The 14,854-nt window shown below is 40.3% G+C and overlaps 1 protein-coding gene across 1 annotated transcript in view; it reads right to left on the minus strand.

Moving 5' to 3' along the window:
• Positions 1–1,924: 1,924 nt before the first annotated feature.
• smad3a (SMAD family member 3a) overlaps positions 1,925–14,854 on the minus strand; it is a 34,423-nt gene continuing 21,493 nt past the window's right edge. Inside the window, exons 4-9 of the mRNA XM_072671071.1 lie at positions 10,231–10,305; positions 9,948–9,998; positions 8,850–9,062; positions 8,332–8,469; positions 8,080–8,224; positions 1,925–3,008 (exon numbers count right to left, since the gene is read on the minus strand). Of these exons, the coding sequence (XP_072527172.1) occupies positions 2,885–3,008; positions 8,080–8,224; positions 8,332–8,469; positions 8,850–9,062; positions 9,948–9,998; positions 10,231–10,305 (746 nt within the window). The 3' untranslated portion in view covers positions 1,925–2,884. The remainder of the gene's footprint in view (positions 3,009–8,079; positions 8,225–8,331; positions 8,470–8,849; positions 9,063–9,947; positions 9,999–10,230; positions 10,306–14,854) is intronic.

Below are 14,854 nucleotides of genomic sequence, written 5' to 3' on the forward strand. Positions count from 1 at the left end.
ACACAAGCACAATGATGCATACTACTGAAAATTAACTCAACAATTTGCTGATAAAATTCAAATGAGATCTTTATTTTTATCTCAAGGATGACAATTAATGTATATTTGTATCTTTTCATTGACAATAGAACGGCTAATCAATACCTGTATCTCAACAAGAACATCATGGATGATCAGAATTGATGGTCATTGTTGATCATAACATGCACCATTATTTATTATAAAAAAAGAGAATTGCATCTGGGAGAAATGTAATATGGTGTTTTTGAAGTGCAGAACCTATATGATGTACATTACAGTGTTGTCATCAGCTCATAGCTTTGACTTCATAGAATTTTACTCCAACTCTTGTTGGAGATCACAGAGCTGAGAAGGCAAGCAAAAACTTGCTCTTCAAAACAAACGCAACAGCAACTGCTAACTGAATACGCTGCACAAAAAAGTATCATTTGACCAATATTTCCCTTTTCAAAACCCATTTTCTATTATGTTAACAGTATAAAAATACATGGCTTTTGTATTTCTTTAAAAAAATCTGCCAGCAGTTTTGCCTCCATTAAGCCTTTGGACACAACTGAGTAAATTAGCATTACTTGTCATTCTCACAAAATTGGTAGCAAAATAGAATCTAGGGTAGAAAGTTTTAAAATCTCTGAAAACAGGCATGCAATCATTTATAAGACATATTTACAGACTGTTTTATCGGGAGTTAAACCAAGAGAAGTCACTCTAAGCTGGACAACCTACCCTATGTGTATGATGTGAGTTATGAAACTTCATGCAAAGGCACACTTATTCGATGGATATTAGTGGAGTGTCCATATTCATGGATAACTGACTGAGCTCAAATGTCCATATTAAAAAGGACTTTAAAGCCATGAACATATTCTGTGTATATATATATATATATATATATATATATATATATATATATATATATATATATATATATATGTATACACACACACACACATGTATATGTATTATATCAATAGGGTATTATCAATAGATATACCCAATGATTCTTAAAGAAATCGTATGAATGCCTCATTTAGACTCTAATAATCCCAAATACTACATTTATGTTTGTACTTTTCCTTATATAAACCTATGTGAAAACCATTGTTTACATAAATTCATATACATCATCACTTCTTGCACTTGCACTTATATAAGTATAAACTGGTGTGTGCCTGTCTGCTATCCTTATTTGGATATGCTTAACTGTACATGAAGCTAAATGAATGATCAGATAAGAACGGCAAAATCAGAAGTACAGGTATGGAATGTTACACGCCCACAACAGTGATGGCTCAGGGTGTCCTGAAGCAGGGAATATAGCCATGCCTTCCTACGGCATTTTTCTTACAAAGTCAGTCACAAGGCCAGCAGCCCAGGTGAGAGTTTCAAAAAACGAAATCATGGTTAAGCTAAAAACAAAAGCAGTCTGAGACGAACTGCGCACTGATGTCCGAATGCCCTCTAATCTAGTAAAAGTAATGCCCGTTCAGTTGTTCACTAAACAGCCTTCACCAAGGGACTCTGAACGAGATGCTTCTGTAAAATGAGGACAATGCACAAAAGCGTGGAAAAAAGCTACACTCACACCTTCCACACACAGGAAGATCGAATGAGGCCCATTTCTTCCTTGCACATAGACCTATTTGAACTCAATAGGAGGGCACACACACACACACACACACACCCACAGCAGAGACAGCTGGCCCACAGATTAAACTGCTACCATAAGCACATCTTAGGAGAACGTACGTACACACACACATACCCACACACAGTGAGACTTGGCATGGCTCCATATAGACAGATTAAACACTACTACAGGAGGAATAACAGCCTTTCAAGCTTCAGATGTCTACTACTGCCCCACCTCCATGCACCCCACACCCACCCCCTCCCCATTCTCGCTCAAACCCATGCTGTTTTGCTGCTGAGCAATAAAATGCATAGGATAGTACATCTGCTTAGGTGCACAGCTCTGCTAAATGTGTTATCATGTGCGTGTAGTAGAGTGACCTTCAGTGCATCCCAGTGAAAGTTAACGGTTAATGCTGCCAGTTCCACTTTCGCATCGCAAGGCACTGACTAATTATGGTGCTACTTAAAGAGATGTGTTTCACTCACTTAGTGAACTTTATTCAGCTGCATCTGTCAAAGGCTCTGTCAAAGGCTGGCTACTGTTTAGATGTTTAGATAGGTTAGTGAATGAACGTCCTGGTTTATTCAGGCAGAGGACAGACTCTGATAGTCCTTTTTTCCACACTGGAGAGAAGTTACATTAACATGACTGGAGACTCTCCAATCACATTAACATGTACAATATGGTACATACGACAAGGGTTTTCTTCTATCATTTTGTTTAAAACAAAACAAAAAAGACCCTAAAAATAAAAATAAAATAACTGAAATTTATAAAACTTCATTAATATTTCACTGTACACAAAAAGCACTTGACTCGTCCCTACATCATTCTGGGGTGTCATCATACACCTTTTGCAGTACGTAACAAAACAACGTCTAAGACAAACGGAACAAGAAGGGTACAGCACGCATGCTCTGCAAGCAAAATGGCTCTAAATATCAAAATCTCACAAGCTCTACAGGACGCTGCTAATAAACAATATGTACATTACTCGAAAATTATAAAAAAAACATTGTACTGTTTCTTTTGTACTGTTTACTGCACACTTCCTCTTTGAGATGAACGTGTGTTGAAAGTGCTGCTGAAATAGGGTTTGTTTTTGTTAGATGAAGCTGTGGTTTCCTATTGGCTGATGGGTTTCAGGGTCATCACCCTCAGTTCCCATAAGAACCTTTTTTGGGTTTCAGTTCTAGTTTTGGTCTGAGTACTTCCTGTGCTGTTTCTTTAAGACACACTGGAGCAGCGGATGGTGGGGGAGCCCATTTGGGTCAGCACCTTGTCCAGCCACTGCAGGGGTCCATTCAGGTGAAGCTCTATCCAGCAGGGGGTGCTGGTCACTGTCTGCCGTCTGAAGAGTAGAGAGAGGAGGAGGCAGAGAGACAGGGAGATGGCAAGAGAAGAATGTAAAAAAGGACATGTGTTAAAATTAGTTAGAAGAGGATCAGAGATTGAATCAAGGGCAGTTATTGACCACTGGTATTTAACTCCTTCAACTGTCCACACTTCAACTGCTCACTCTTATAGCTACATAATAGGGCCCAACTGATATTGTCAGAACTGTGATACCAATCAAACCATCCTAAATACCACACACATCAGTAGTTTTAGTCACTGTCTGATATGAGAGTTTATTGACTGATATGTGAGCTGTGGATGCATATTATTTAACAGCTCCTTTTCCTTTCCTGCTCAAGCACACCTGATTTAACTCACCTGTTCATTTCCAGGTGTAGAAGGTCTGTTATAACAGGAAATCATTAAAACTCAGCCCCAGTTGCCCACCACTGTTCTAGAGGCTAAATGCAATGTATACTTTAACAAAAACATGGAAGTGAGGTTAAAAAGGCTAAAAACTACTGTTAGCTGACTGGCTGAAGCTCCCTCCAGTTACAGTGCCATGCCAGGCTTGGCTAAGCTCATGTGGGCCCTATCAGTGACATAAACCAGCTAATTGTTTTTACAAGCTCAATATAAAAGGAAGGTCAGGTGTGGCAAAGTAACATGGTTGAAAATAGGCTTGTTACACTGAAAGTACTATATGGACAAAAGTACTGGGACACCATGTGCATATCTGTGTCAGCAATTTAATGAATTAATCATTAAATATCGGTCTCTTTTCAATATCCTTACCGAACCATTTATAGAGCTTACTGAATATTAAACCTAGCAGTACTAGCAGAATAATAAGCTTGCAGTTTACGGGGTTAGCCCCTACCATTCCCAGATAATGATCTCCAATGATATGATTTGGGCAGTAGAGCAGCAGGGCCTCCGACAGCTGATTGGGCTGCAGTGACAGTAGCAGTGCAGAGGCTGCCAGGCCATCTGGATTTGAGCTCTCAGTGTGTGTGTAAACTCGGCTCCGTACGATCCAGCTCCACAGAACTCCACACAGGTCCAGCCCCACAGGACCGCCGTCACTGCCAAACACACTCCTACATTCCTCACTGCTTACACAATGCCTCAGACTCTTTTTCTCTATTATATACACACACACAGACACGTGTGCAGACATACACAGACACACACATATCGTCTCAAAGACCTGGACCCTATTTCATGCCACTGACATTATGTTCTACGTCTCTCTCTCTCTCTCTCTCTCTCTCTATACCACATACACACATGCACTGAATATAGTCCTTCCTATTCTATTTTCTCTCTCTCTTTTCTCTCTACACCACAAACACACACACACACAAACTCCTTATGGTCCTTCATATTCCAGTATTCTTTCTGTCTCCCTCTCTCTCTACACACACAAACACACACTCTTGCACTCCCTATAGTCCATATTCCAGTATTTTTCTCTCTCTCTCTCTCTCTGCTATATTTCTGCTTTCCCTCTATCTTTCTGCCTCTCTCTCTCATTTTTCTCTTTCCCCCATTTTTCTTTTTACTCTTTCTCTTTTTCTCTCTCACTCTCTTTCTCTTCCTTCCATCTTTCTGTATCTCCTTTTCTTTATTTTCTGTCTGTCTCTCTCTCCTCTTTTTTCCACTTTCTCTTTTTCTCTCTTTCTGTCTCTCCCTTTTTCTTTCTCTCTCTTCACCTTCTCTCTGTCTCTCTCTCTGTGATACACACTCATTTACTTTCTGTCAAACACACAACACACACACTCTACTCTTTCACACACTCCTTCACTAAGCCTTACACTCAAACCCCTTCTCTCTCTGCCTCTCTTCCTCCCTCCCTCACACACACACACACACACTTCTTCTTTCTGACACACACACCACAGAGTAATTCCAACTCTTCCTCATTGTGGCTTCCGCTTTGCTCTCCTAATAGAGTTTAATAGCTGCTTTGACACTTCAGGATATGTTTAAACCAACAGCAGCTCCCTCAAGTCTTTTCCTCCCTGCCTCTCTCGCTCTCTCTCTCTCTCTCGTTTCATCTCTCTAGACACTTTCTCTTAGTTTGTTCCTCTAGTCTCTCAGTGACTCTATTGGCGATGACCTTGAGCTGCCAGCAGCTCCTCCACCCGCTGCTGAAGCGGCCAGTGAAAAATGCTGGGGGGGCAGAGGAAGTGTGTGGTGGTGCTGTAGGGTTTTAGAGTGAGTGGCCGAGTGAGGGAAGATGAAAGACGGGTATGAGCGGGAGTGAGCGAGAGAGTGAGAGAGAAAGTCTCTGACTTTATCCCCCTCTCTTCAGGTTAAGGCTCTCACTGCTTTAAATGACTCCTCTCAACATGTGAGCAAGAGGGAAAAATATGACTTACTGACTGCGCTAATGCAGGAGAACGCCGGTCCAAATACTGCCGCTGGCGCGGCGCTGTGTGCGGAATTCAGTTTAGTTTGCAATAGTGGTGATGAAGTGTTCAGTTATTCCAACATAAATAAGTCATAAGTAATAATTTTGTATACATATTTCTCAAAGAGCGCAGTAGTATAGTCTAGGAGTCTGCAGTCTCTGGGTTTGGCTCATTTACCGCAAAATTAGAGTTGGCATTGCCTCATTTCAGCAGAATCTACTAACGTTTCTGCTCTCAACTGAACTCTGTTTACTGGTTCTCATTGGTAATCACAACACCCAACACTCGACATGGTCTCTATTGGTTTTCTTTCAAAGATGTAGCCTAGCATCGTCTCATAGGGAGCTGTTACTCTGATGATGAAAGTCCATCTGTTACCAGTGTTACCCTGTAGCTGCTTTGTACACTGTGTAAATAATAGAAATAGAATAGAAATGCTCTAAATGACTTGGAATAAAATTATTTTCCATTGACTTCCATTGAATTAATTAATTATTATTAATTATAATAATGTTATTAATATAATTAATAATATTATTATTATTTAAAATGGATACTTGATCCATTTCATGATTTTGATCCCAGAAATAATAGGTTGCTACTGAAGCCCTAAATACTTAAACATACTGTGACACAATCTCCATCCTCCACCCTTTAGCAGCATTTCAGAGGCACTTGCTGAGGAAGAGCATTGCTAACCATTTGCAGCATTCATCAAGTCATACCAGCATTCTCCTGAGAAAGGTGAGATGAGTGAAAGTTAATCTACAGAGTAAAGACAGATGTGACAGAGCAAGCACACTGAGCTGAGTCTGTTAAAGAGAAGCTTTGGATGTCTTTTAAGCGCTGCCCTGTCACACTCAGATTTATGGTAGTCAGGTTGAGGGGTACTAGACGTCTAAAGGGGTCTTAAGTTGAGTTTGAATGGATGGGGATCACTACTTGTTCAAAAATGAAAGGATTAAGCAGCTGTTTAAGAACCAGTGCAGTGAGAGAGTGTAAGTGGCCCGAGAGAGCTGGAAAGGGTATAAGAGAATGGCTGCTGTCTGGAAATGAGCATTTCTCTTACTTTCTAGTTTTAAACCTTTTTTCTTGTATTCTCTTTTTTCTCTCGTTTTGTCCTTCGTTTTCTCCCACTTAGCTCACTCTCTCTCTCTGCTCTGTGTTAAATGTCACTGGTGGAAATCCACAAGTGGTTTCGATTATGGTCTCGGTTACTCCCTTTCCAACAATACGATTACTCACGAGCAAGGCAGCGAGAGCGAGAGAGAGGGAGAGAACATAAGAAGCTCAAACCAGGAAACTTTGACACTTCTCTGTGCGCTGTGTGTGTATTTGTTTTTGGAGTGGTGTGACTTGCTAACGTAGACCTAATAGTTTACATGGCTGGCATGCTGAGCCGAGGGCGACCAGGTGCTCTTCCACCTAGACAGCTGGCCCACTCAGGCAAACAGCTCTGCCCGGCCAGTTCACGCACCACCAGCTCTCCTGTAAATACTCACTGGACTATGGCCATCTGAGTCCACAGAAATCTGATTTCCACATTCAGCCACTCTGACTCATCTGAGCCATTTATAGCCCACAATGGACATATCTGATTTCTCCATTCATATGTCACTAAATGTACATTTTTATCACCTACTATTTACAGCATTAATTAGGCTCCTTTTATACTTACAGACACACACATGGAATCAACAGAACATCTGTCTGAATTCTGACAGAATTTGCTGTCAAATGATACAAAAATAATGATACAAAATACAAAAACAGGCATTGCATGGTGTACATGCCATGGGGCACCTAGGAGGGTTAAAATAATAACTCCTAATGCATACCACAAACTCCTGTAGGTCCAGTAATGAGGGAAGCTAACTGTTTTCCAGAAACTATTTGGGCAAAGCCAGCTAGTTCATTCTGTGCCTATATACCTAATGACTGCAACAGCTAAGAGGAACAGCAGATGTATGAAAGACCATAAAAGATGAGGAACAAGGAAATGTCCTTTTTAATTCATAATACTTTGCAGAGCATTCCTTGTCTGAAAAAATAGTTTGAGAGTGACAATAAATGTACTGTAGCTACTTTTACGACTAAAGATAATTGTGACTTCGGACCATGTGATGGTGGCTTGAGAGAAGACTGTATGACTGTAGGAGGAGAGATGGGCTGGAGATGTGGTTGGGTTCTCCTTCAGGTTAGAAGGACAGTCCCCCTTTTTGATTAACAGAAATTGGACTTTAAGATAGAAATAACAAACAGGGAGGAGATTGGGAGCTGGTAGGGTGCTTTTACAGGGAATAAAAAGTAAAGATGGACATTTGAAAGGAGGAGCTTTGGGTGTGGTTCTCAATAACTCATAAAATGAAAAGATTACATAAAGATTACATAAAGTTACATTTTATTTCATATAATTTACATTTTTGCAGCTTCTATTTTTTTGTCTCCAAAAAGACTGTCATCATATATAGCATTTAGAATAAACATTGAGCTGTGAAGCAGTGGAACTGAGTTCTGAAATGATGGTACTTCATCCAATACTTGGGGAGTTGGGGATAAGGTGGAAAACATCCACTGAACACAATCAATCCTTGCAGGACAAATACCATGTCCCAATACTTTTGTCAATAAAGTGTAGATCAAGTGCATTACAGTGCAGGAGCTCACCTGTACTCCGCTCCCCAGCCCTTGACGAAGCTCATGCGGATGGTGCACATTCGGGTGAGCTGGTACACAGCCTCGAAGCCTTGGTTCACAGACTGGGCCAAAAGAGCAGCGAACTCCTGATTGTTGAAGATCTTCAGATTACAGCCTGATGAGGAGCAACAGACATCAGAAGAAAGCCTTGAGTCACAAGATAAAAGCCACCAAAGTTCCTAATAAATAATGAAAATGTTGACATCTCTCTCTCTCTCTGACCTGGTGGAATCTTGCAGACGGTGGCAGGGTGCCAGCCATAGCGTTGATTACAGTTGGGACTCTGAACAAAGATGGCACTGTCGCTGAGACACTCAGCAAACACCTCACCTCCGATGTAGTATAAACGCACCCCTCTACCTGTGAAACACACATGCAGACGAATGCAGTTACGAAATGTGGAATCCAAAGAAAAAAGAAATTAACATTTAAACTGGTGTTATGAAAACATTACTTCATGACCTTGAACCATCATACAGTATCAAGTGTCTTGCATGTTTGGCATCTTGTGCTGCGGCTTTTCCGCTAACATAAGCGCATTATAATGGTCATGTCTAATTTAGATGATTTAAGTCAAATTAAGTAATGATCCAACTTTAACCTTTTACCTGCTCTGTGCACATCGTTTATGGATAATGGAGTGAAAAACCTCCCCAAAATGATCAGTAGTCAGTATCACAACAAGGTGTGATATCATCATTATCTGCATAGTAATTCTATACTATAGAATGCAGGTTTACCAATGTGCCTGCGGGTGAGCTCCACTGCAGCATTGCGGTTAACGTTGGACAGCAGTCCCAGGCAGAAGCGCTCCGAGTTGGATGGGTCAGTGAAGCCGTCTACTGTGAGAGATGGCTGGGATGCGTGGAAGATTTCCCCGACTCGCTGGTTCAGCTCGTAATACGATATAGAACACCAGAACGCTGGCTCACAGTACGTCACAGGCTGCAGGTCTAAGAAAAAGAGAGAGATAGGACGCTCAAAAAGGGATGTAAAAAGATGCGCAGACGACTAAAGAGGACAGAAAAAGATGGGTTAAAAAAACATTTGGGTGGAGATCTGAAACAGAGATGTCAGTTGCAAGAGTCGATTCCCAGAAATAAAAAGCCAGGGCAGTGGAAACACCACCATCACTTGGACAGGAGAAAATTACTGCCTTATGGCAAAGCACTTCATAAACACACCAGCAGTTTCTGTAACTGCTTAAAAAGGAGAAGGAATGAGAAAAGAAGAGAGAAAAGAAAAAAAAAGAAACAAGAAAGAAAGAAAGATTAAAAAGGGCTTCGGGATCCAGGCTGGATGAGTGTAAACGCCCAGCTGAAGCATGGGGAACTGGGGTATTTATTATTTCAGCAGTGAGGAAGACAAGCGCCCTGTGGGATTCTCACTTCAGATAATGAGGGACAGGATACGGTAATGCACGAAAAGCATGGGCGGTATTTGTCCAAGTGCTAGAGCAGAGATCGGACTGAGGAAAGACAAAAGGTTCATTCAGCTGTTGCTTCCTCTGGGACATCCAACGGAGGGACAGACTCAAAACACAAAATGCATGTGTATATATACCCACAGATTTTGCTCCTGTCCAATGAAATCCATGTATTTTTCTGTTTTCTTTTCTTTATTGTTTGAACCCTGTAGCTGTTCTGTACACTGAGTGGACCAACAGAAATGCTCAAACTTACTTGGGATAAACTCTTATTTTCCATTGACTTTCATTCAAAGCACAGAACATTTTGCCTTCTCCTGTAAAGTCACCATTTTGGCGATACATGTTTTTTATCGGACAGCTGCGATTATATATATATACATAACCATCTGCACACAATTAAAGGTCTTACCTAAGTTGTTGTGTGCTGGAGACACAGGATTTGGGGACAGATTTGGAGATCCTATGGAAATAAAGTATGTTAGGAAGTAAGTTTATTGGTGTAGTGCGGTGTGCTTGCACGGCCGGGTAATCAACTCCCCGGTCTGCCATCAACCACTGGTTGTTATAAGTGTAAATGTAATGATAATTAAATGTCATGTAATTAGATGTGCAATTATGTAGGTAAATAACAGGCACAGAAGAACATTAGAAATCAGGGAGAGCAGGCATTCTGCCTTTTTTAAATGGTTCACCTGTGTCCATACTATGGTTCATCTGATGGTCACTGGTCTCCCCATCCTCACTGAGGTAACCTGGAGGAGGTGTCTCTGAAACACACACACACACATATGGTCAGAAATGCAGACACAGACAAATTTACACTCACAGAGCATATTGTGAGGATGAGAAACCGCAAGCCCACATGTGCTCCAACAAAGACCTGTTAATAGACAATCAGTCAACAGGTCTTTTTTTTCCTCAGACTTCCATTTGGAGTCAGACTCTGAACAGCTCAACAGCAGCAGCAGCAGCAGCAGAAGCTGAGCTCTGCCCAGGAAATGGAAAAGCAAACAACTGTATTACAGTAACTGACCACGTTTCCAAACCCTGAATCCAATACTATTCCAATGACGCAAGTCAAGGATACTCCCTGAGGCAAATACGGCACATGCAAAGCTTCAGAGACTTTTCCTTACGTACAATTTCCTTTAACTCCTTTGACCTGCGGATTAGACCTTGCAGCCCACACTTCTTCACTCTCATAACAACATAAATTTCATAATTACCATCAGTTTCACAGGCCACCAAAATAGAAGCCCTTATGTATTATTTGCATTAAAGCTTTAAAGCTAAGACCATCTCTGAACATATGGTTAAAAATGTGATTTTTTTTTTATTTATAGGCTTTTGTTATGAATGCCAAGCCTTCCCAGTGTTTGAGGGTATACAGAACAGACTGGAAGTAATTGGAAAGTGGTCTTGTGGCTCTGGCTCTGAACTCCAACTCATTAGTTCTGAATTGAAACAATAACTTTAAATGTCATCATTGAATTAAGAGAATTTATTTATGTTGCTGTACTTTCTTCTCGTTACAGCCATTTGTTGAGAGATAAACAAATGACAGGTTCTCTGAAAAACATTTAACACCAGAATAATAAGCAGACAAGGTAGCATAAGTACAAATGATGAACGGTACAAATGTACTACTGCTTGGAACCTGTGACCCACAGTCATTCCCAAATGCAGTGTAGCTTCTCGCAAGGCCAGTAATTTCAGTTCACCATGACTTGGTCTGAAACATCTACAGGCTATCATCTTCTGTACTTTCTAGCAAACCGTAACTTCAACTTCCTCTTCATGAGGCTTACCAGTGTTTTGCATCCTGTGGTAAACCATGTGATGTGTATTCCTCTCTATACGGCAGAATTTCACACACCTGTCTACATCCTGAATAGCTCCTTTCATCTGCTCAGCAGCAGTTCTTCACAATTCAGAAGTACGTATCTTCTGCAGGTTGTGTGCTATTGCTAAGCTCACGAGTGACTCCTAATTACTGTACTGAGCTGATATGATATTCAGCCTCATGCCTGCTTTAATTGACTCTTCTTCAGTCCTCATGTTAAGAGACAGGAACACAGACACCACTGTCCCAGACTAACGGCTGGGGTGGGTTTGTCAAGTTATCTGCTTTGAGACACACAAATTCACACCCAGAGCAAGGTGAGGATGAGGGCCGCAAGCCCACATGTACTCTCAACAGTTCAACTGCAGCAGCAGATGCTCAGCTCTGCCCAGGAAATGGAAAAGCAAACAACTGTATTACAGTAACTGACCACGTTTCCAAACCCTGAATCAAATACTATTCCAATGACGCAAGTCAAGGATACTCCCTGAGGCAGATATGGCACGTGCAAAGCTTAGGAGACTTTTCCTTATGTATAATTTCCTTTAACCCCTTTGACCATGAAGGTTAGACCCTGCAGCCCACACTTATAATGCTATTACTTTCATAATTAACATCAGTTTTATAGGCCCCAAAATAGAACCTTGTGGAACTCCACAATATCTACTATCCAAATAGTTAAATGGCTTAATAACTCACAATAGTTTTGGCATTTGGAATAATAACTGAATAATACACCAAGGGTTCAAAAGGTTAAAGTTTTAATACTTGGTCAATAAAAGCATCTATTTTGCTGATGTATTAATCTACTCTTCTGTGATTAGTTTCTTAAAGTTGGTGCTGCAATTACTCTAATATAAAAAAGATCATCTAGCAAAGCCAAGAACTCCTTAATTCCACATGGTGTTTTATTTTACAGTTTTATCTAATCTAGTTATTATTTATTTCTATTTTTGCATAATTGATCTACTTAATGTAAAGCACTTCGAAGGAGTGTCACCCAAAAAATAATTTTCATACACATCAGACTTGAGTTTGTTGTCCAATGCTGGATCTTGGAGTAGAATTGATTTCAATTGTTTTTTTATTTATTTTTTCCCCCCACTGTCACATACTTTCATTCATTTTCATTTTCTCTTGCAGACTCTCTCTCTTTTTTCTAATATCCTTATTTACTCCTTATTAATGTGTTCAGTTGAGACACCCCTGCATCGTACTGAATCCAATTCAAATTCGTCTCTGTTTATGCATGCAAAGTGAATTCAGTTCAGTTTTAAAGTTAGTAGTACCAGTCAGGCCTGATCAGGTCTCAGATTTACACACACACACACACACACACACACACAAGCACACACACTCTGAGGGTGTGTAGGTGTGTGTCTATGAGGCAGTGTCTGCTGGTCTCTCGAACTGCTCCCCGGGGTGCCTCCGTTCCGTGTGTATGAGGCAGTATTACTGCTGCTGGCCACTGCAGGGTGGCTGGACGGCCGGGCAGCTGGGCTGCTTGGAGTGGACTGAGGAAATGGGGGCCTTGAGCAAAACTGTTTCTCTGTCTGTCTGCTTGGCCTGCTCTGTCTCCCTATGCCTGCCAGCTTACCACTGTCCGCAGCCTCCACTACCAAAAGGAGCTGGGACTATAGACATGGCTTATTCAGTTAGATGTTGGAAACAGTCAGCATGCAAGCACACAAATAAATAATCTCAAAAGCGGAGAGTACTCTAGTGGCTCTCATGATTGCCAAATGTAAATAAATTACTAATTAAAATAAATTAATCATTTAAAATCCACATTCTCTATGAACTGACTTTATGGTTAGCTTGTAAATTAAAGTTTTATACCGGGTTTCTGCAGAGCATTAGAAAGGCATGTTTAGCAGTCTGAGCCCTTTCCACAAAGGGAACCAATAGCACTCAAATGTGTGTGCATCACTAAAAATGAGAAAGCCTGTCTGTTTACTGCTTCTTATGTATTATATATTATATATATTATATATGAAGTACACATTAATTCCCATGTAATGTTTTATTAAAGGTCTAGGTTGAACACCTCGGAGGACAGAGCTAACATTAACAGGCTACTCCTCAGGTAACTCAGGTTACTATAAGTTATTGTTTCTGCAGTAAGTTATAATGATATATAGTATAATGACATACAGTTGCAATGGAAATGATTAACCCTCATTGCAAATTAGGTTTATTAGCAAAATGTACAAACTTTCAGCTGTTTGCAATAAATCAATCAAAGAATAGCAGTTTAAACAGCTTAACTAATATAACAAGTGGCTTCTTAAAAATGCCACTTTTAATGATGACTGCAGTCTCAGAATTATTCAACCTCTTCGTGACAAGCGTCTTTAGTACTTAGTAAATCACGTTTTTGCTCTCATGACCTGCTGCAAATGTCATGCATAGCCATACACCAGCTTCTGGCAGCGTTCCTCATGGCTAATAGTTCAAGTTCACTAATATTTTGTGTTACAACCACCTTTTTCAAATCCTACCAAAGATTTTCTATGTGCTCCAAGTTAGGCGACAGTAACGGCCACTCCAGAATCTTCCAGGACTTCTTCTGAAACTAAAGTCTTGGTTGGACTTTGAGGTATGCTTAGGATAACTGTCCTGTTGGGAGGTCAAATGATGCCTAAACTTCCTGATACTTGATTGAATACATCTTGCCCTCTACATTTTTGAACTCCATAGAAAATTTTGCAGTGGCTGCAGCATGCAAACCCCAGAATATTGGATGAACTGGAGGCCTCTGCCCATGAGGAACAGGCTAAGATTCCTCAGGAATGCTGCCAGAAGCTGGCGTATGGCTATGCGTCAAGTAACAGCAAAAGGATGTTCTACTAAAGTACTAAAGATACTTGTAATAAAAGGGTTAAATAATTCTGAGACTGCATTGAAAGTGGCATTTTGTGTTAAATTTGAACACTTGTTTCATTAATTCTGTTGAGCTATTTAAATTTGTCTTGTTTGATTGGTTTATTGCAAACAGCTGAACGTTTTTACATTTTTTTTTAATAAACCTCATTTGCAATGGGGGTTGAATCACTGAAATCATAGCTCTATAATGTATCACTGCCTTAAAGTGTATTTCAAATTTTCTGAAAAGTTTCTCTTTTTAAGACATTTTAAAAACATTTAAAAACATTACATTGAATTTCCTGCATAAACGTTTTTATTTTTTAACCTTTTTCAGTACAGTATTTTGGAATATTTTAAAGGCTCTGCATAGTTACTGTTCAGTTAAGTCTACTTTTATTGAAAAAAGTATTAATCATTAAAATAATCTGCAGATTCTAATATAATCGATAGTAACAGCCTAGTGGCAACCAGTTATGTTTCACTTGTACTGACTCTGCTGTGCTGTGTCCCACTTTCACAGCCTTATGTTTCACAGATGTCTACAACAGGAGTTTCTGGTATGTTCTGGGCATATTAATGATACTGTAATGCCAGTTACTGACAGG

This window comes from Salminus brasiliensis, chromosome 25, assembly GCF_030463535.1.
Source record: "Salminus brasiliensis chromosome 25, fSalBra1.hap2, whole genome shotgun sequence".
In the NCBI taxonomy this organism is placed as follows: Eukaryota; Metazoa; Chordata; class Actinopteri; order Characiformes; family Bryconidae; genus Salminus; species Salminus brasiliensis.